A 21,417-nucleotide genomic window follows, 5' to 3' on the forward strand; every position below is an offset into this window, starting at 1 on the left:
TAAACTGTAATCTTGCAACCAGAGCTTCCTGGAATTGAATGTCAGGAAAAGGCTCCATTGAAATATGATATCTCAGCAATAACTTAAAAGGTTATGGTGTGCCAGGCATCACAGTCACCTCCCAGGCATATTATGGGGATTTTTGACAAAGAACCATGGCTTGTAGAAATGAAAAGTACATACATACCATCTTACTTTGGACTTTGTTTAACATTGCAAGATATTTTCTCAAGCTGAATGTAATTTTATTCTATTATTTTTAAAAGTAAACATTGTTTGCTTTATAATCATACTTTGTCATTTTATAGAACTGGGAATTAGTTATGATCTTAGGTTACTGGCACCTTTGATTATAAACAATATAGAGCACTTAAAGGAAATGTATCATTTTGTGGCTGCCTTTCTGAAGAGCCTCTCTTGGGAATCAGGAAAGAGCTTAGGAAATGCCTGGAACAGGGAAGTTCAGGTGCTGGTGGCATCCAATATGAAAGGGGATAAAGGAGAATCCAGTCGGAGCAGAACAGCAGAGTACCCACTTTTTGATTAGGCAGAGACTATGATCATAAACTTTAAATCACAAGTTTTGAAATAGAATTAAGAAAATTACAAGCAACAATGTATCAGATTTATTTTCACACATCTGTTATGTCTATACTTTTGGGGGAGGCATCAGAAAAGTTAAAGATTCTTATTTTTTATATGGGGTTCTTCAAAAATAACATTGTTGCTGAAGATGAATTGTGGTAGAGAGTATGTAAGGATATTTTCCTGTCTTTCAGCTTTTGTTACTTTACTGAATGGAGAGCAAGCTCAGAATGCAATACGCCTGTTTCACCAACATTCTCTTCGAGGGAAAGAAATATCAGTACAGCTTCAGCCAACTGATGCTCTGCTCTGCATTACTAATTTACCCACTTCCTATACATTACAAGAATTTGAAGAGTTGGTGCGACCCTATGGCAATGTTGAGAGACACTTCTTGATTTATAGTGAATTTACTGGCTATTCCAAAGGCTATGGTTTTGTCGAATACATGAAAAAGGATTCTGCAGCTAAGGCTAGGTTGGACCTTTTAGGAAAACAATTAGGTGAAAATGTCCTCTTTGCCCAGTGGATGGATGTTAACCAGTTAACTCCAAAACTGATACATTCAAAGTGCCTTTGTGTAGAAAATCTTCCAGCAGACTATAGTGATGCAAATAATTTGGTGCAGGCATTCTCAGCTAAGCATAAACCTGTCTTCTTTCAGGTATGTATCAACTGAAGTATTTGAAAGCAAAAGCTGCTACTAGATTTTTATGGTTTGTCCATAAAACTTGCATGTCTTTTCCTTTGTTTGGTTTGCAACTTAATATGTTCAGGCTAGTGAGTGATTATGCTATGTTTGTGACATTTCCAGGAGGTAGTATAAAGGTTTTATTAGGTTCAGCCTGTGTTAGTCACCTGGAAGTTATATAAAAGGCCATCTGGAACACTGACCTGCATAGTTTACTTGTCTTCCCCAAAACTGGTGTTTTGACAAGCTTTGGAATAATTTTTAAACATTAACTTATTCATTTAGGGTCTCTCTTTATCTTTCTCTTTGAGAGAGGATAGGGAAAATGAAATAAAGCTCCTTCTGTGTATCAACATATTACACCTGGAGAAGAAATCCAAAATAGCCAAGTGTAGAAATAATTACTCTTGAAGGTATGAGAATACTTCCTACAGTTGAAGAAGTAGACTGAGTGTACATGGAATCTTACACCTTGCTAGCCTTTAATCTGCTGCATGCCCCTCTTGTTGTTTTGCTGGAATAAACTAACCAAGGAGCATGCCATTTCTGTTTTGAAGGAGTAAACGTTAGACCATTTTTTAAACGATAGAATGGTCATACACAATGATAGAGGATATGCTGGAGTTCTAAATTTAACCTTTTGACATCTCTACCCAAAAGAAACTTGGGAAAGCAAAACTGGAAAGTTTTTCTTTGAGAGTCAATTACTGGACTAATTGGACAAATAATCTGACTCTATACAAGGTTATTTCATATTTATATACAGTTCTTCAAACCCAATACTACTTCTCAGACCTGGAATAATGTTTCCTGTACTGTTTGAGACATTATACGAACTGTTTTATTTTGGTACATCTTTTCCATTAGCATCTTGCTTATACATACATTCTGGTTGCCAGACATTATTTGCTAGGAATTTTCAATCCATGTTGCTAGGATTTGCACAGGTGGATTATACCTATTTATGTTTTTACATTGTTCCCGGGTGATTCCATAGGGTAGTATGAACAGATGCTGTATGTTTATCAAAGGACAAAAGCTCTCAGTTGACATGAAATGAGTCCTGATGAGTCCTGTGGTTCCTGTGGGAGTTATTTGAGCAGATACACAGTCAATTTAGATCTTCTGAAAATGGTCTGTAAGTAAATTGGTAGGATACAGCCAACTGGGAACCAACAAACTTCTGTAAAAATAGAGACAATTTCAATTTATCCACTGTCTTTATTGTTAAATCTTAGTTACATTACTAAGCATTGCAGTTTTGTATGAAGCACAATATCAATGTTTGCATAATCCTCACTTTTCTTTAGTAAGTTAGATAATGACATCAAATTGATGCTACCCCTGTGTTTCTTAGGGAATTCTTTTAATAACACTTGACCATTGAAATAATTGTAATTTAATGATTTAGAAGGGTGCATGTGTCAAATCACCCTCTTCAGCTGAACTTTTGATTTGTGTGTTTTTTAATTTTCTTTAGTAGCTGGGTCCTCACTTCTGCTGAAATGCAAACAGTTTTTGTAGCCTGGGTGTGTAAAGCTTCATCAGGTGCATGTTGGCCATATGTTGGTTGTACTGTAAGAAGATATCCTTTACATGAGTGCAAAAGGAATAGCTTCCTGTGACTGCTAAAAACTGGGATGCTAAGACTAATCAACTAGGATTTCATTTAGTTTGACATACTGTATGTCTGATCTACTATTTTTCATATGATTTGAAATGGGGGGACTTTACCAATAAAAATGTTTTAAAATTATTAGTATTCTCAAAAACAAATATAAAGAAAAACATGATTAATAACTAATTCCAAGTTTAATTCTCTCTCTTAACACTCCATAAAATAATTGTCGAATTTATTTCATAGCTTTGGTTCTTCATGAAATTAGATGGCTGAGTAAAAGTAATTCAAGTACAGCTGAATGCCTGTCATCTGCAGAATATTTGGATATTAAATTTAGCTTGTGGAGAGAATGATCTGCCATGTTAATTTGGTTTTGGGGAGTATTTATTATTTTTCAAAAGTAGTTTACATTTAGTGTGATGGAATAATACAGTGATGTTTCAGAATAGCAATAGCAAGTACATTTCTATACTGCTTACCAGTAAAGTGTAGGCTAATGGTTGCAGAAATTGTGTATCTTATTCAGTCTATTGTGAAATGTCTCTACAGCTTGCTCATGAAGAAGATAGCTCTGTTGGTGGCTTTGGAGTCATTGAGTATGAAACAGCAGAACAGGCAGAGGAAGTGCAGCAAATCACAGATGGTTTAACTATCAACGACAAGAATGTACATGTGTCTTACTGTGCTCCTGGAGCTCCAGGACGCAGTACACTTGCTACACTTATAGCAGCACAGAGAATGGTAAGAGAGAGTTATGCCTTTGGGGGCAGGGGGATGAACAATATGTATTGTACACACAAATAAATGATGATGATAATGGAGGGATATAGCAGGCAAATAATGATATGATGTGTTCTTAAATATAGGTCTGTCATGAACATTGATTCTCCAAAGCATCACTGTGGTCTTTCCAGGTTTTTGTTCTTCATTTGTTTGTATGTAAGGCTTGCATTGCTCTTACATAAAATTTTAGTTGTTGTCAGCGCAACTGCTGGGGTCCAACAACCCTTGTCAGCAACTCAAACGAGTCCTGGGGTTAAATCAGACCCTTGGAGCAGAGCTGGCAAATTTCCAGAAGCCGAGGCGTGGCTCCCAGAGTCCAATTGGGATGACAGCAACTGGATGTCTTCCAGGAACTGCAGCAATGCAGGAACCTCCGGGGACACACAGCAAACCGATGCTGTAGCTTCTTCTGATAAACCACCAGAAAACAAAAGTCCCCAAAGTGCTCTTTATTAACAGTGCTATAATACAAAACAAGATCTCTAAAACTCCAAAACATACCAATCCAACTCCTACTTCAAACCCACACCACACTCTTGCAACCGCTGGGCTTATATAGACTCCAGACCATGTGGTCTCCCAAACCCAGTGAGTTCAGGTGTGTAGCCATGTCATGTGTCTCCTGTACAATCCAGACACATGTTTCATCATCCATGGCTACGTGCACTTGGACACTGAAGAGTCCTTGACACAATGAGCTTCAGCTGTGCTAGCTCAGCCTTGCCACTCTGCTGAAGGCTCATGGCCAAGCACACACACATCAAGCATTTCCCTGTGTGCTGTGTTTTGACCCTTCAAATCCTGACAGTTGTTGCCAAAGTTTATTGAATAATGAGCCAAGTATATAAATCACTCCTGCAATTTGAACTAAAGGCATTTCTATTGGTCCTTAATATGCTCTCCATGGTGGATTAAGCTGAGCTATTAATTTTTTTAAATAAATATTAGTGTAAGGCAAATAACGCATATTCTTGAGCCCCATTCAGTATAAAGGGGCTCGTGCTTGTGGCGGGGTGGCATGCACACACCAAGGGCGTGCACGCTATTCATTTCCTTGCCATGCGGCTTCCTCATAAACTGGAAGCTGCGTATGGTGCACTTGCATATGGAGCAGGTACACTGTATTGATAATCCCACCCTATATCACAAGATCATATAGCAACATACAAATAAAATTAATAAAGAAGATTGAAGCAGCTTAAAACAATAAATATATTTTAAATAGGCTAAAATATATTATCACGCTAAAACAGGTTAAACATGTGCATAAATGTTTTAGAGTGAGTCACTTAGATCCCAATGGCTTTAATAAACAGCCATGTCTTAACATGGCTCCTAAATGACACCAGCATTGGTGCCAATCAGGCCCCCAACGGGAGAACATTCCACAACTGAGGTCCCATAGCAGAGAAAGCCCTCTTCCATGTTCTCACACAGTGTACTGATCTCCCTAGTCATACACAGATAACCCCTCTACCACAGCAGACTCAGTCTTTGGGCAGACATAAACAGAAAGATACACTTCCTCAAGTATTGAGGGAGTTACTGTACATGATATTCCAGGCACTATACAACATTCTAGTCAGCAGTCAAGGTACTGTAGTTTATCTTAGCTGCAGTTTCCAAGTCATCTTCCAGGACTGCCCCACTGAGAACATTACAGTGCTCTAATTGAGAAGCTACCAGTGCATGTGCTACTGTGGCTAGGATTATCTCTGTTCAGGAAATGCCATAGGTGATGCACCAGTCAAAACTGGCACCAAACAGTTAAAAAGTCCCCTTGGCTCTCCAGTGACAAAGAAGGTTCCAGGAGTATTCTTAAGCTGTGTACCTACTCCTTCAGGGGGAATGCAATGCCATCCCAAGCAGGATGTTTACTCAATTACCAGCATCAGTTTATTAACACTCAGTCCAGTTAGGCACTGATCCATCACTTGTACAGCCCCAGTTGAATCTGGGGGTTGAATCTAGAGCTGAGGGTCATCAGATTATTGATGGCACTGAACTGCAAATGACTCCTAATGATCTCAACCAATAGCTTCAAAGTTATATAGTTTATCTCAATCCTTTATCTAGCTATATAAAAATAAAAATGTGAAGTTCTACTTTTTATGGAAGCATAATGCTGGCATCCTGAGACACTACAACCTTACCTGCTTTCTTGACAGATCTGTACTGAACCAGTCTGCAAAGCTGTGATTTCATAGTTCTCTCATATGGAGTATAGCTTTTTGGATCTGACCTTTTGGGACAATTAGATTTCATTAAAGCAATTAGAATTCATTTTATTAAAAACTGTACCAGGAAACGTGGACTAGTAAAGGGTGGTACCTTTGTTGGATCTCCTAGTCATATCCATTGTTACACTTAATTCCAGAAGTGTAGAAGACTGATCACATAGTTGCTACCTGTTTTCCTGGATCTCTTAGCCAGATTAAGTGTTCCTTGCAGTTAGACACATCTGATGATAAAATGATCTTTCCCAACAGTATGTGAATTAGTACTAAATGAAGTGTATCTAAGACACAGTAGTGTTTGGTGGCCTCTTAAAAAGAAAATTTCAAGATCCAGTTGGAGAGCACTAAATTATGGAACAAAAGCAAGGTTCTAGCACAGGGGTAGGCAACCTTTTTGAGTCGGGGGCCAGGTTGCTGTCCCTCAGACAACTGGGGGGCCGAAGCCGGGGGTGGAGCTTCCACTCTCCAGGGGCGGAGCCACATGCCGGGGGTGGAGCTTTCACCTTCTGGGGGTGGAGCCACATGCCAGAGTGGAGCTTCCACCCTCCAGGGGCGGAGCCACACACTGGGGGTGGAGCTTCCACCGAAGCATCATCATCATCACCACCACCACTATCATTGTTACAGCAGACCTTTGTTACAGCACTTTGGAAAGTCACACTGTCTCACCTTCATAAATAATAAAAATAATGAAATAAAAAGCAATAATAAAAATAATGAAATAAAAAAACAAAAATAAGTGTTATATATTTTTAAAAAATAATGGAAAAAACCCAAGGCAGACCTGAAATGACTCACCTTTCCACCTCCTCCCCCTCTTTCTCATTGAGAGGGGATTTTGCAGAAAGAGCACCCAGGGCAAGTAGTAATAATAATAATACTAATAAAGCTGCAAGCAAGGAAATTACTAAAATGCAATTGAAAATAAACTGCAGCAAGCATGCACACAGTTTCAACCCAGAAAAGCCACAAGGTGCTCAGAGGGGATTTTGCAGAAAGAACACCCAGGGCAAGTAGTAGTAATAATAATAATAATAATAATAATAAAAATAAAGTTACAAGCAAGGAAATTACTAAAATGCAATTGAAAATAAACCACAGCAAGCATGCACAGTTTCAACTCAGAAAAGCCACAAGGTGCTCAGAGGGGATTTTGCAGAAAGAACACCCAGCTAACCCCCTCCCCCAATGAACCAACCTATGGCTTTGCTGTGGCTGCAGCTGCTGCTCTGGCTCCCTGGCTCCCTCGCTCTGTACTCCTTCCTTCTTCCTCCTCCTCCTTTCCCTGCTCTTAGGGAGGAGGAGGAGGAGGGCGGAGAGCGAGGTGGAGCCTGCTGCAGGCCTGCTGCAGCCCCTGGAGCCCTGTTGGAGTGTTCCAGGGGTTGCACCAGGCCTCCTACATGGGCGCCGCCATTTTATCTCGCGTGAACCTTTGCCATCCTGAGGTCAACGCGAGACTTCAGCCACATTTAAAAAGCAAATGCGGCCAAGAGCGGCCAAAAAACAAAATGGCGGCAGGACTGCGCAGGGGCCGATAAGAAGGCCTTGGCGGGCTGGATCCGGCCCGCGGGCCGCAGGTTGCCAACCCCTGTTCTAGCATGTAGCAGTGCTTGAGTCAGCAGTGTTGGGAGCTGTCAAAAGATATGGTAACATAGTCTGGCCCAATAAAAAGGTTAAAAATTCTATTTTGTTTTTTTCTTTTGTTATTTCCATTGTTGCTATGTAGCTAGATTAGCCCTTTAGCTAAAGGTTTTTTTTTTCTATTCTAAGACCAGATGGCAAAAGATTGTCTAAGATTATGATTGTCTAAGGTTGTCTAAGAGTTTCTTCATCTTACTGTCTCATAGGTGAGACTGATCAGAAGCTTCCAAGTAAAAAAAGAAGATTGCTTATTTCTAAGTGAGCTTGATGTCGTACTCTTTTCAGTCATAGCATGGGCCCTGTGACTAAACCTTGTATGCTTGGACAGAAAAAGTGGGAATACCTGCATTTTCCTTCAGAGCTTTAGAACATTCATTGATGTAGCCTAAATTTGCTTGGCCGGATACGTGATGGCTAAGATTGCTGAAATGCAACAGTTAAAATGGGAAAGCAATATGGTTTTACAGAATGAACTTGCTTTTCATTTTCTCTTTTTTATTCAAGATGAAGAACAACAGAAAGGGTTTGCTTCCAGAGCCAAATGCAGTGCAGATTATGAAAAGCTTAAATACCCCAGCGATGCTGCAAATGCTACTGCAACCTCAGTTACATGGATGTCTTAACAAACTTGGTAAGATTTTAAAATAAAAGCACTATAAAGTGGCATTGTATATCTTTGGTAATTTAATAATGACAACTCCTTAAGCTTGGGGAGATTTGTGTATATGTGGGAAGTGTGTATTTGTTTGTGTGTAAATGTGTGTCTCCCTCAGTTGATCCCAGATCCACCTACTGGGCCAAAAATGTATTTACACAACTGCAAAGATGCAGTCATACAGCAAGGAACCTAGAGATGCAGATTCTACATGAATGGCAAACAACTGGCAGAAAAAAATTCACTGTGATGATACTCAGTTATTTACATGTGGTGGAGGACTATTGGAAAAAGTGAATGTGATGGAAAACCTTTAATTTTTAAGAAGTTCCTCCTGCCTTAATGTATTTTATCTTGACAAAAGCAAGATAGACTTTTAATAAATATGTATTCTATTATGTTTTATAAAACAGTTGTTGGAGCGCCTATGACTGTACCCCATGTTGTAACTCCATTCAACCCAGCCTTGTTACATTTGAATAAAGTTCATCAGGTATGTTTTTTTTAACACTTAATATAAAATGTATTAGTTAGCCAGATTTATTTTGCATTTTAAAATTCTCGGACGGTATTCAGTATTATAGTTATGGATCTGTAACATTCAGTAAGACTACATAGTCTTTTGGGAAGCCTGTGTAAATCCCACTGCATTCCATCTTAAGAGCCAGTTGTCGGACTGAGTGAAAGAGATCCATTCAGTTTCTGATCGGATGTAAAGAGGAGTACCGTATATACTCGTGTATAAGTTGACCTCATGTATAAGTCGAGGGCAGGTTTTGGGGGCAAAATCATGGATTTTGATATGACCTGTGGATAAATCAAGGGTCAAACCCAGGGGCATGTAACAAAGGATCTAAATGGAGAGGGAGAAACACCACTTCGCTCCCTCCTTCTTCCTCTCTGGACCTCTCCCAAGGGTCACAGTCTGGGCATGCAAAATGTGAACGCAAACCTCCAATTTCTCTCCCTTCTCCACAACCTTCCCCAAGGATAATGGCTTGCAAAAAAGGGGGCACAGACCTCTGATTTCGTTCCCTTTCCCACAACTTTCCCCAAGGCTGCTGGCTTGCAAAAAGGAGGCAGTGACCTCTGATTTCCCTCCTCTCTCTCTTCCCTCCCTTCTCTGCAGCTTTCCCAAGGCTCATGGAGAAATATTACCATATTAACCCATATATACATCTACCTAGGATTTTAGAGCCCATTTTTGGGCTTAAAATTTTTCGACATATAGACAAGTATATACAGTATGTTTCCTCTCTCCTCCTACCACCACCAAGTAAGCCTTTGACAATTGAAGCCAGGACTCCTGTTGCAAGTCAATTACATCGTCAATTGCTAGAGAGAGGGAGGGAAAACACCTTGCACCCTGACTGGAACTTGAGGAGTGTGCCTCTTAAAGTGGGCTGGAAGGGAAGATTAGGCAAGGAAACATTACTGTATTACACAGACATAACTATGTAACTGATCTACTTAGTGCTTGTTTTTATGGCAGGTGACAGTATAGAGAAAAATTAGTTGATTTTGAGGTGTTCCACTATAACTTTAAAAAAACCCTTTAATTTCACCATTATGGCTGAAATTCAGTTCCTGTTTTATAAATGCATAAATTCCACACAGAAGCAGCTGGACATTATTGTCTGTATTCCGTTCAAGGTCACTGAATATGGATTTGTGTATATAGTTTCTTGGTTCAGTTGTGCATTGTTGCCATTCAGCACAAGACTTGTGTAGTATAATTACTGTGTAACTCTGCATGTGAAGACTTATGCTCCACAAGCCCAGTACAGGAACACAGCCTATGTGTTGACATAAGCAGTTAATTTGCTTAATAATGTAGCTCTTTAACTTATCTTTCCTTAAAATTGAGGTTATAGAAATTTTTGTTTAAAACTCGATAAAACACTCTTTTCCTCCCTGCTATGCTATATGTATTCTTGAACACTTAGGGTGGCATCCAGTTCAGTATATATGAGATCTACAGTCAGACTTACGATGTCATAAATACTAGGTTTCCTGTTTGTTGTTGTTAATGACCAAATGTAGTCCCAAAATTTACTACTTAAACCAGGCAGTACTAAAACTAACCTGTTTCTGAGGTGTTGCAGATCAAGGCACTGGAAAATGATGACTGTAAGCATTCTCACAGTTGCAGGATATGTTGAGAGAAGCAGTTGGAGGGGCCTCTCTAGTGATTGAGAGAGCGCTGCAATAGTCATTCCCCAGCTCCATGAACTGCAGGGCCTCAGAAATTCTTCTATTGGGACACTGCCTGGTTTAAAAGACAGGGTTTTGTATTTATGTAAGGAGCTATAAAAAAACTAGAAAAAAATCCTAAAATGCAAAGATTTACAACTGAGCACAAAAGTTAGAATCATATAAGCCATTGTATTCCTTATTACCATGTATGGATGTGATAGCTGGACAGTTAAGAAAGAAGATAGAAAATTAATTCATTCAAGATGTGGTGCTGGAGAAGAGTGCTGAGGATCCCATGGACAGCCAAAAGGGCAAACAAATGAGTCCTAGAGCAGATCAAGCCAAAAATCTCTCTGCAAGCCAAGATGACAGTACTGAGGCTGTCATACTTAGTCCCTGTCATGAGAAGGCATGACTCATTGGAAAAAAATAATGTTAGGAAAGGTGGAGGAAGCAGAAAGAGAGGAAGACTGTATGCTAGATGGATGGGCTTTATTAAGGAGCTCACGGATATGAATTTACAAGAACTAAGCAGAACAGTGGAGGACAGGGAGTCGTGGAGATGTCTCATCCACAGGGTGTCTGTGAGATCTGGGATCCTCAGACCAGTAATCCACAAGGAAACTTATTCCAAAGAAAGAAAGTTTATTGTAGAGTTAAGGCAGAAAAGATCCATTAACACGTTTTTGTGAAATCTGAGGGCTATAGGGAAAAACAGTCACTTTTACACCCTCTTCAGCCCCACGCTTCCCAACTCAGTTCCAATCCCACACCACAGACACCTCACCAGGGCAATGGAGCCTTTCTCAGGATGGCTAGTGACCTTGAGGCCAGATACACCGTTATCACTGACATTCCAATTTCCCAGGTGGGCCTCTTTAGCAGAACATTATACACTTAACTTCTCTACTCTCTACCAACCCCACACTAAAGCAAATGACTGGAACTAAACAACTAAACTAAATAACTGAATGTATATAACTCCCAACTTAACCCCACTAGCCTAAGTGCAACTCCACAAACAGTGTGTGTGTGTGTATGGATTAACATTATAACTGGATTCAAATGACTGGTTCTGACAGTGTCTATGGGTCGAGATCAACTCAAGGGGAGCTAGCATCAGCAAAAGTACTTGCGATGATGTAGCTATACTGTATCTGCCAGTGCAGGAACTTGGCCATAGTGTTGCTACTGTTGTGGTTAGGACTCTATTGTCCTAATACATTTGTTAAAATGTATTAAAATAATAATTTCTAAGCATACAATGGCAATTTAAGAAAGGTGTATGGATGACTGTTGATGGATAGCAGTATTTTTGAGAGCCAGCATGGTGTGTCTCTGGAGACCAGGGTTTGAATCTTCACTCAGCTGTGACAACCTATTAAGTTAATGTGTTCCTCATGAGAAACATATTTCCCACCAAACCCAGTCAAGGTCTTATCTCAATTGGGCATATTATAATGCTGTGCCTGTGCAGTTAGGTATCTACCCCATGCCCTGTTACCTGCCAAGCCTTCATGGAGCAGTTGTACCTGCAGTCGCTTCTTACCATTGGGGAGGAGTAGGGAAGGGAATTAAGAGAAAGAAGATACAGTTGATCGAGACTCATCTTTGTTCCTCCACTTAATTGCTTCTCTTCTTCCTGCCCTTCCCACTGGTAAGGGGTTTGACCACTGTGGAGGAGCAGTTTTGAAAGGGGGTGCAAAGCACAAAAGAATAACCCCCTGCAGCTTATCAAAAAGAGACATATGCATACCTGACAGGATTTTGCCAGCAGTTTATTGTTTTATTTATTAAATTAATTTATATCCCTTCTATCACCCAGTACAGCACCGCACGCACCTTAAAAAAACACAACACGGTTTTTAAAAGCTTTTAATATATAAGTTAAAATATAATTCTGATTTAAAATACAAGTTAAAAACACATATTTGATGTATTAAAAGAAAATTAAACATACTAAAATAGAAACTCTCTACACCCTGCCTGCATTAAATAGCTTGATCTAACATCACCAAATGCCTCCTTAAATAAAAATATTTTCACTTGCTGGTGGAAAGAGAGCAGGGAGGGGGGCCAACTGACTTCTTGTGGAAGGGAGTTCCACAGCCTAGGAGCAGCCACAGAAAAAGGCTGTGTCCTCACCAATTCCACCTGAGAAGGTGCTGGGACTGAGAAAAATCCTTCCTCTGAAGATGAAGTATATATTGGTTTATCTGAGATAGGTTTTTCAAATTGACCCAAGCCGTGTAGGGCTTTAAAGGTCAAAAACAGCACTTTGAATTCTGTCTGTAAATATGACTGATAGCCAATGGAGCTGTTTCAATTGGGGGGGGGGGTCACATGTCCTCTGTACCCAGGTCTCCCCAGTCAACAGCCTAGCCACAGCATTTGGGAACCATTAAAGTTTCCAAAGGCAGCCCCACATACAACATGTTACAGAAGTTCAAAAAGGATTTAATTAAGGCATGTGTTACTGTAGTGAAGTATTTGAAGTAAAGTAATGTGAAGAATATTTTTAAATTCAAGTTATGTTTACCAAATATTAACATGCAAAAGAAATTGACTCCAACAGTGTTATTACACTCTTCTGGGTTTCACATTAGCTCCTGATTGGCCAATGTGGAACCATAATCTCAGACAAGCATTCTTCTTAGGATCTTGTAAACTTTATCTGTCATCAGTAAACTGCCTCTGTTACACATTTTGATTTATTACCATGCTGTAGACATGATTTAGACAAGATTAGAGAACTGTTATGTACAATGACGATCCTATGTAATTATAGATATGCAGGGACTTGTTCCAGAAGTTTTAATTTTATGAATAACTGTCTCATCCTTAATGGAATAATGGAAGATGTTTCCATCTATAGGAAGTAAGGATATGGTCCTCATTGCTGATAGATAAATGAAAGAAATTCTTCATCTGCACTTTCATTTGTAAGTTGGTTGAATTAAGCCAGTTTTATATATAACTCATGTAGTTTTTCCCTAATAGGGACCAGTTCTTGGAAATGCATCGAGTTTGGTACTACAGAATCTCTCCCAACTACAGTTGGCACAACTAGCGAAGACCGAAAATATTCATACTAATACTGTGAGTTGAATAAATTAAAATGCCCATATATAAGTAATAGTTGCCTGTTATACAACAAGAAAAGAAAAAGTGGAAATACCTTGTTCCTGATTCCCTTTTGTTGCAAATGTATATTATTTGGTTTTCTGTTATTAATCAGTATAGTAAAAGAAAATATCTGCAATTGAAGGGCTTTGGAACCATTTAATACACAGTCTTTTTAATAATCTACAACACTTGTGTTTCTTTGCAGAAACCTAGTTTACTTGGAGAGCCTCCAGCAGTTCTGCTTCAGACAATGTTAGGAATGGGTACTCTACCACAAGTAACGACAGACATGGGAAGCCATGGAGAAGCACGCAATTGCAAGTGGCATTTTGTTTCCTATTATAGTCAAAGAAATGTCCCTTAAAAAAACCAACCACCTCTGGAAAATATATCTGCAATTATGGAGGGCAGTACCTTTGGGAAGCATACTGTAGCCCTGCTCAGACAGCTATATAAGAAGCAGGGGTGTTTAAAAAGACAGTCTATTGATGACTGCAGTATTGATGAGTTTGTTAAGGGTGTGTTAAATAAGTGGCAAAAGGGTAACAACTCTGTTGTTCAATACAGTTAAATATTTTATGAAAGAATGTGTTCATATGTCCCTGTATTATACAATTTTCTGTTAATAGAAATTCTGACTGACTCAGCATTTGATTATCCAAGGCTGTATCAGCACTGCAGAAATATAATGCAGTTTAATTCTACTTTAACTGCCATGGTTCAGTGCTGTGGAATTGTGGGATTTGTAGCTTGTTGTGGCACCAAAGCTAAAACTAAAAATCTCAACTAGGTGCTTTCTTTTAAACTTTTGATAGCAAGTCAGGTATTCCCTTCCATGTGCAGAGCAGCAGCTGATGGACACCTATATTCTATGAAGTCAAACTTGGAAAACTGTCCATTCCAAAATAGAATAGGCTTATGAAAGTTTGGGAAATTGCTAACTATTAAATTTAGGTAGTGGCTCTGCAAGTATAGGAAGGTTAAATAGAAGAATGTCCTGTTTAGAAATGCAGCTGACCTCATCAAGCATAACTCCTTTGAAATTAATTTCCTGTTCAAAATGAGGAGACTTTCTCCTTTTTTAACCTAAACTACTCTTATGGGATCTTTTTGCAATGAAGTAGCAGGTGGCTTAATGCCGATAAATTTTAGACTGCTTTTACATGTAGGTTCATATACAAAAAATTATGGTGCAAATGCTGCTCTGTAATGAGTATTTTCTATAGGTATTTCTCTATGCATATAAAAAGCGAATCTTAATTCCTGCAAGTAGTAGTAGTAGTAGTAGTAATAATAATAATAATAATAATAATAATAAAAGTTTATTTATATCCCGCCCCTTGAGGTCAATCGGAGCAGCTAACAACAATAACATACAATACATTGTAGATCAAAATTCCCTCCCCCCCTTAAAAATTATTAAATCAATTATAATTAAAACCAACTAATTAAACAACATTAACACATACACATTATTACAAGACAAACAAAACAAATAAAACAGTAAACTACGGTAGTAGTATAAGAGAAATAATTTTAGGAAGAAGCCAGGATTGCACCTCTCTTTACCCCCCCCCCCCCCCTAATGTCCTCCAACATGTCTTGCGAACAATGCCACTTTTAAGCAGAGGTCAAAATCATGATGGATGACTACTGTATGAGTTGTGATTATTTAAATGAAAACAAAATGTTGGTTTTAAGTGTGTAACTTTAAATAGTGTGAAGTGCACTCCTAGCCATATTTTCTTAAATGTAAATTCCATTTTGTTTAATTACCTTACTTCCAAGCGAGAATTCTTAGAACTGTAGCATTAGATGGTTCTGAATGAAAGTTTTAGGTTTAAAACAAGCACACACTTTTTAAAACAAACAAACAAGCTTCATTTATATACTGCTCCATACCACCTAAGCAGTTTACAACTGTAAGCTAATTTGCCCTCAACAATCTGGCTACTGATTTCCGTGACCTCGGAAGGATGCAAACCTGACGAGTCAAACTTGAGCCCTTTTGCTAGTCTTGAACTCGCAACCTTATGGTTTATGAGTGAGTGGCTGCAGTACAGGCATTTAACCACTGCGCCACAAGGGCCTTAATAATGCTTTATTGCTCTAGCAGGATGAACAAAAAGTTAAACTTGTTAGTAGGTAAAAAAATTTAAATTACATAATCTCTCATTTGAGGAGTTATGTAACCTATAGTTTGAGGGGATAGGTCAATGAGACATTAATGACCTTAACCTGAATACCCTAAATGCACCAGATCCTGTCTGATCTTGGAAACCAAGTAGAGTCAGCCCTGTTTAGTACTTGGATGGGAGACTTCCAAAAGATACTAGGTGCTGTAGGCTATATTCCAGATGAAGCAACTAGCAAATCCACCTCTGAGTATTCCTTGCCTAAGAAAACCCTATGAAATTCATAGGGTCGTCATGAATTGACAGGCAAGGGCACACACACATACATATTACATGCATTTTACAAAGACAGCTGCAATAACTTTATTCTGGTTTGGACTAATTAGCTGCTGCTAACCTGCAGAATTTCTTTCTGTCATTATTTCTGTGAAAAGAGATATGCAAATAAGACCTTACTTGCTTTTAAGGTAAAGTAAAATGTTAAAGCTGGTGTGTCTGTGTGTGTGTCAGGGAAAGGTATTTCTGTTTTGCAATTACTAAACAGACTCCTCAGTGCTTTTGTCATAGTAAACACCATGAGCGAAACATCCTGATGATGCTTGCCAAACAGACCTTTCTTTTTTCCATTTATGGTTGGCTGTGCAGTATCAAATAGAACTCCGACTCAAACACCGGTTTCAACAGGGATTGGTATGCTGCCATTCTTTCCAAATCAGCATGTAGTTGGCCAAGCAATGCCAAGGCAAAACAGCACACAGGACAAGCTGCCACCTGCATTGGGACTGACAGAAGGCACGGGCTCTGGGTCACAGACGTATCTACAGAGTTTAACAAATGCCACCATTGGAGGCCTGAGACCAGGACATATCATGCAACAGAGCCAACCAAAGAGCACTGACTCAACCCTGGGGGTGAGAAAACTGCAAATGGCCCTTAACTATTGCAATTCCATTTATTTCAGAGGGAAAGTAATGTGCTACAATATTTCACTGGTGTTTACTATCAATTGCAAAAGGCATTTTAAAAACTGATTTTTTTACTCTGGATAAAGCAAAAGAAGCATTAGTACCTTTTAGCTGAAATTACTCATTTGAAATTATTCTTTATGTTCTATTCATCAGGATCTGATGGGCAGATAAGTGGTGTTTCCCTTTTGATATACAAGGACTGTAGTCAGCCATAGGACCATGTATCTTCCCTTCATTTCTGTTAACTCTTCTGCCTGCTTTAATGATAATTTTGCATTACATTGTAACTATCATTAACTACAATTAACTACAACTACAGTTTCATTCCTTTTTATCAAAGATTTGAAACCTGAAGGGCTTTAGGCAAAGTACAAGGTGTTGGTGATCACCTTTAAAGCCCTACATGGCTTGGGCCCAGAGTACTTGAGGGAACGCCTTCTTCCCTATTGTCCGTTCTGCACACTAAGGTCCTCTGGAAGAAATCTACTACAGCCAAAAAGATCTAGGCTAACATCAGTTTCCCAGAGGGCCTTCTCTACTACTGCTCCTAAACTATGGAACGACCTGCCGGAGGAGATCCGTCACATTTCCACTCTGACAGCTTTTAAGAAAGCACTCAAGATGGATCTCTTCCTTAGTTACCCTCCCCAGCTATAGAGATATTGTCCCCTCATTGTCTATTCTTCCCCCCCATGTTTCTGCCTTTTTTAATATGCTTTTAATGCTTTTAATGTTTTTTATACTATTATGTTTTAATTCTGTTTTAGTACTGGGTATGGGGGGCGGTAGGTCTAGGGTTTGATTTTTAACTCTATTGTAATTGATGTATTTTATTGTTGTAACCCACCCGGATTCTTCGTGTGGGCTATATATAAATCTTTATTATTATTTATTATTATGTCAGAGGTGATCTAGATTATTCTTTCTGATTGAACTGGTTTGAAGAGGTCACAGATTTTATTCTTGGATTTGGAAGAAATCCAGAGTATTTGAAAACAATGAGCTTCTGTTCTGATAATTTATAATGTCAGTGATGGTGTGCAAGGCAACTATTAGAAATAACATGCTTATGTTTTACTTAAATAGAATACTTTTATTTTTTGTTTCCAGGCACAATTCAAAGTGCTGGTTATGGGGATGCCCTGTATGGCTCAGGTCTGTGGCCCAGTACAGACGGGCAGGAAGTGGCTTGCCTGTGCCAATTCTAGGCTTCCGGAGCACGCACCAACCACACATTCCGGAACCCTAGTCTGTATGGACTGCATCATCATGGCAGCCTCCTGTCCACACGGCGGCCGCCATGATGATGTCACCACCGCACAGCATCCGGACATCACTTCCAGGAAGTGGTGTAATGGTGGTGCCCTTTCCCCTTTATGATGCCGCCAAAAAAGAAGCCGCTTAGAGTGTCTTCTTTTTGGCAGCGCTTAGGTGTCACGTGGTATGAATGCTGCGGCACTGACAAGGGGGAAGGATGGGTGGCACGGAGCCATCCATCTGTACCAGGCCCATGTCTCTCCGTATGAGCCTGTCTTCTCCTTGAGATCATAATGAGGGGCCCATTTTACCATCACAAGCATGGGTAGTGGAGACATGAGAGAGGGCCTTCTTGATGGCTTCTCCCAGGCTCTGGAACTTTCTTCCCAGGGAGGCCAGAATGACCCCCTCCTGTTGTCCTTTTGTCAGCAGGCTAAAACCTTTTTATTCAGACAAGCTTTTAAAATAGAAAATCTTTAAAGAACAGACAGAGGGTACTGTATTGTTTCAGTTAAACTGTGGTTGTAATACTGCAAATTATTTTATTTTAATGTTCTCTTTAAAAAACTATCACAAACAAATTATATATATATCTCATAATTGAAGAATAACAAAACAAACTTTACTAAACTACTTGTCAAAAACAAGCATACAGTACTGACTCCCACAACTGATAGATACTATTATTATACTTTATTACTATACTTCCTTATATATGAAACTATATTTATGCCTCTGCATCGTACAAAGTCTGTTTGTTTTACAAAACCCAAAGCTGATACATATTCCCAAAGAGGCTGAAAGTGTTTGATAAACAATTCCCAAAATTATTTGAAGATTTTTCTTTAATCAATATTGTCAGTTTTTACATTTCAATAGTTTGTCAGCCAGTCTTCTTGTTTCCATGTCCTTTCATCTCTGAGCATGTATTATTCTTGCTTCTGTGATAGTATATTTTAATGTCCTTCTATATTTCTTCTTGATTTGATCAGTCAGCATTCTCAGCAAAAATGTCTATGGTTTCAACTGTATCTTGACTTTAAAAATATCTACTAAAGTTAAATAAATTTGACTCCACTATTTCTGTGCATTATCACAGGTCTACCACATATAGAAGATAAACTCTGTATTCTGTTTACATTACCAACATTTTTTGAACTTATCTACTGTTATTTAATTTTTAAAAATCCATGTACATTTCAACTTTTTTGTCCACCTTCTTTTCCCATTGTTCCATTTGAATTGGGGAGCCAATATTTTGAGCCCATTTCACCATGCAGTCTTTACCTGTTCCACTTCAGTTTCAAATCTCCACAACATTAATGCTTTTTGTATATTTTTAATTGTATCATTCTTCTTTTAAATAGTAAGCAGCTTTGAGTCCCAATTTTGGGGGCAAAGTGGAATACAGTATTATTATTACTGTATCTTGCTTTTTATTGTTATCCTGTGTTGTTATTGTTACTATGTACCCTCAAGTCACCTCCAGATTATGGCAACACTATCATACAGTTTTTTTTTAGGAAGAATTATTTAAAAAGTGTTTACCATTGCCTTCCTCTGAATGTGACTTGCCAAAGGTGGCCCACTGGGTTTTCGCCACTAAGCAGGGATTTGAATTCTGGTCTCTCAGAATGCTAGTCCAATACGCCCACCATTACACCATGGTAGCTCTCTATTATTTGATTCTGTCTTTTGTATTTATTTGGACTTTTGGAATGGAAAAAGATTTCTCTTCACAATTCCCACCCCAATTCTCAACATTTATGTAGATGTCCTTGGATTGACTCTTAAAATGGGAAATGCCTTATACATGGCAGAATGCCATTCCTAAAACTAAGGAAAATGGAACCAAAAGCAAAGCAGACTGAGCCATATGTAATTCTTACTAATTTAGGAGCTATGCAGACCACCCCAAAGGGGCGGCCTCCAGCCGCACCTTTTTCAGCCAGACCGGGGCCACAGCAACTGCACATTGGTTCCTTTTTGTGGTCTGGAAAGGGTGTGATAACTGCAGCATCGCAGCTATATGGTGGTTCTTCAGCGCTGCACCTGGCGCAGTGCTGGAGGAGCACCATGATGCCGTGTGAAGCAGCACACAGAGTCATGATGCCCTGGGGGCAGATCCGAGGCATGCGTCATGGAGACGCTACACTCCAACTCCCAGCTGGCCCAAAGTGCAAGTTTGAAGAGCCCCTTAGTCATTTCCCCACAAAACATAAAAGACGTAACTAAGTTCTAGACATGTCTACTTGAGCTCCAGACCAATATCTTCCCAGATTGTGCAGACAAATCACTTCCACTTAACACTTTATCTGATTTTTAAAAGTCTCTTTTATCTCTAAACAGTGATTGGAGGTAGAAGTCAAATACTGTACTGGAGGCAGGTGCCAATCAACCCTAGGTAGAATCTAACCCATTAGCCAGAGGTTCACTATCCCTTGTTTTGAATGCATTTGGCAATTTGTGAAAATCCAGAATTTTGTTTTGTTATTTTCCTTCTATTGGCTTCATTGTGTACATTATCACTATCTTTCTCTTCCCCACCACGTGAACACATGCACTGATATTCAGCCGAACAGTTAATTATATCTACTACCTATTTGTACTACAGCTCAATTCTGTGCATGCCTGCTGAGAAGTTCCTTGGGTTTTACACTTCAATAGATGTGCATGGAAGTGGTATAAGGAAAGCAGAGGTGTAAAAATCTGGCCTACAGGCTTTGTGATCCCCCAGAGCATTCTTAAAGCCCTCAGAGCCTCCCCAGAATGCCCCAGATTCTGATGTCTGCCTTTCTGCCTTTCTGCCTATCTGTCTATCAGATGCAATGGTTCCCAAACTTTGGTCATTCAGGTGTTTTGGACTTCAGCTCCCAGAAGCCCCACCAAGCTTGACCAACAGTCAGGAATTCTGGGAGGTGAAGTCCAGAACATATGCAGGACCAAAGTTTGGGAACCACTGGTCTAATGTATCTACACTCGAAATATCCCTGTACGCTTAAGGGTGGATGGGGCGATTTTATCATGTTTCAGGCTTGGAAGCTATTATTTTTCCAGAAGTGAAAGTGACTTTCATTTTACTTAACAGCAAGCAATTTGCCTCCAAATAGTGTGAAGCCAGTATGTGGCCTTAAGAGAAATTGGGGGTTGACTTCTAGCCTAGCCACTGAAGCTTGATTTCAGTGAATGAAAAGTCACCATTGACCTGAAGGAAGGGTTTCAACATGGTATTGACTCTGCATGCCAGTTCTAGTGATAAGGTGAAAATTGGAGAATATAATATATGCATATATTTTGCAGAATGCTTCAAAAAGCCAGACTTCTCTGCTTGGAGATCCCCCAAAAGAAATCCATCTTAGTACAAATCCCTACCTGAACTTGGCGAGTGTGCTGCCTTCTGTATGTCTTTCAGGTAAGTGGTGTTTTATTTTTCTTAGAAGAAAATGTAAGAATTAGCTACCATGCTTTCAAATAAGACTAGTGGCTTCAAAGTTTAGAATGAATTAAATGTGAAATTGGCAT

The 21,417-nt window shown here is 39.3% G+C and overlaps 1 protein-coding gene across 1 annotated transcript in view; it reads left to right on the plus strand.

The window, feature by feature from the left end:
* The window catches only part of RAVER2 (ribonucleoprotein, PTB binding 2), a 52,490-nt gene that overhangs the window by 19,395 nt on the left and 11,678 nt on the right, over positions 1–21,417 (plus strand). Inside the window, exons 3-10 of the mRNA XM_042463264.1 lie at positions 780–1,249; positions 3,447–3,638; positions 8,063–8,189; positions 8,627–8,706; positions 13,410–13,508; positions 13,741–13,852; positions 16,316–16,581; positions 21,196–21,307. Coding sequence (XP_042319198.1) covers positions 780–1,249; positions 3,447–3,638; positions 8,063–8,189; positions 8,627–8,706; positions 13,410–13,508; positions 13,741–13,852; positions 16,316–16,581; positions 21,196–21,307 — 1,458 coding nt within the window. The remainder of the gene's footprint in view (positions 1–779; positions 1,250–3,446; positions 3,639–8,062; positions 8,190–8,626; positions 8,707–13,409; positions 13,509–13,740; positions 13,853–16,315; positions 16,582–21,195; positions 21,308–21,417) is intronic.

Source organism: Sceloporus undulatus, chromosome 4 (genome assembly GCF_019175285.1).
Source record: "Sceloporus undulatus isolate JIND9_A2432 ecotype Alabama chromosome 4, SceUnd_v1.1, whole genome shotgun sequence".
Lineage (NCBI taxonomy): Eukaryota > Metazoa > Chordata > Lepidosauria > Squamata > Phrynosomatidae > Sceloporus > Sceloporus undulatus.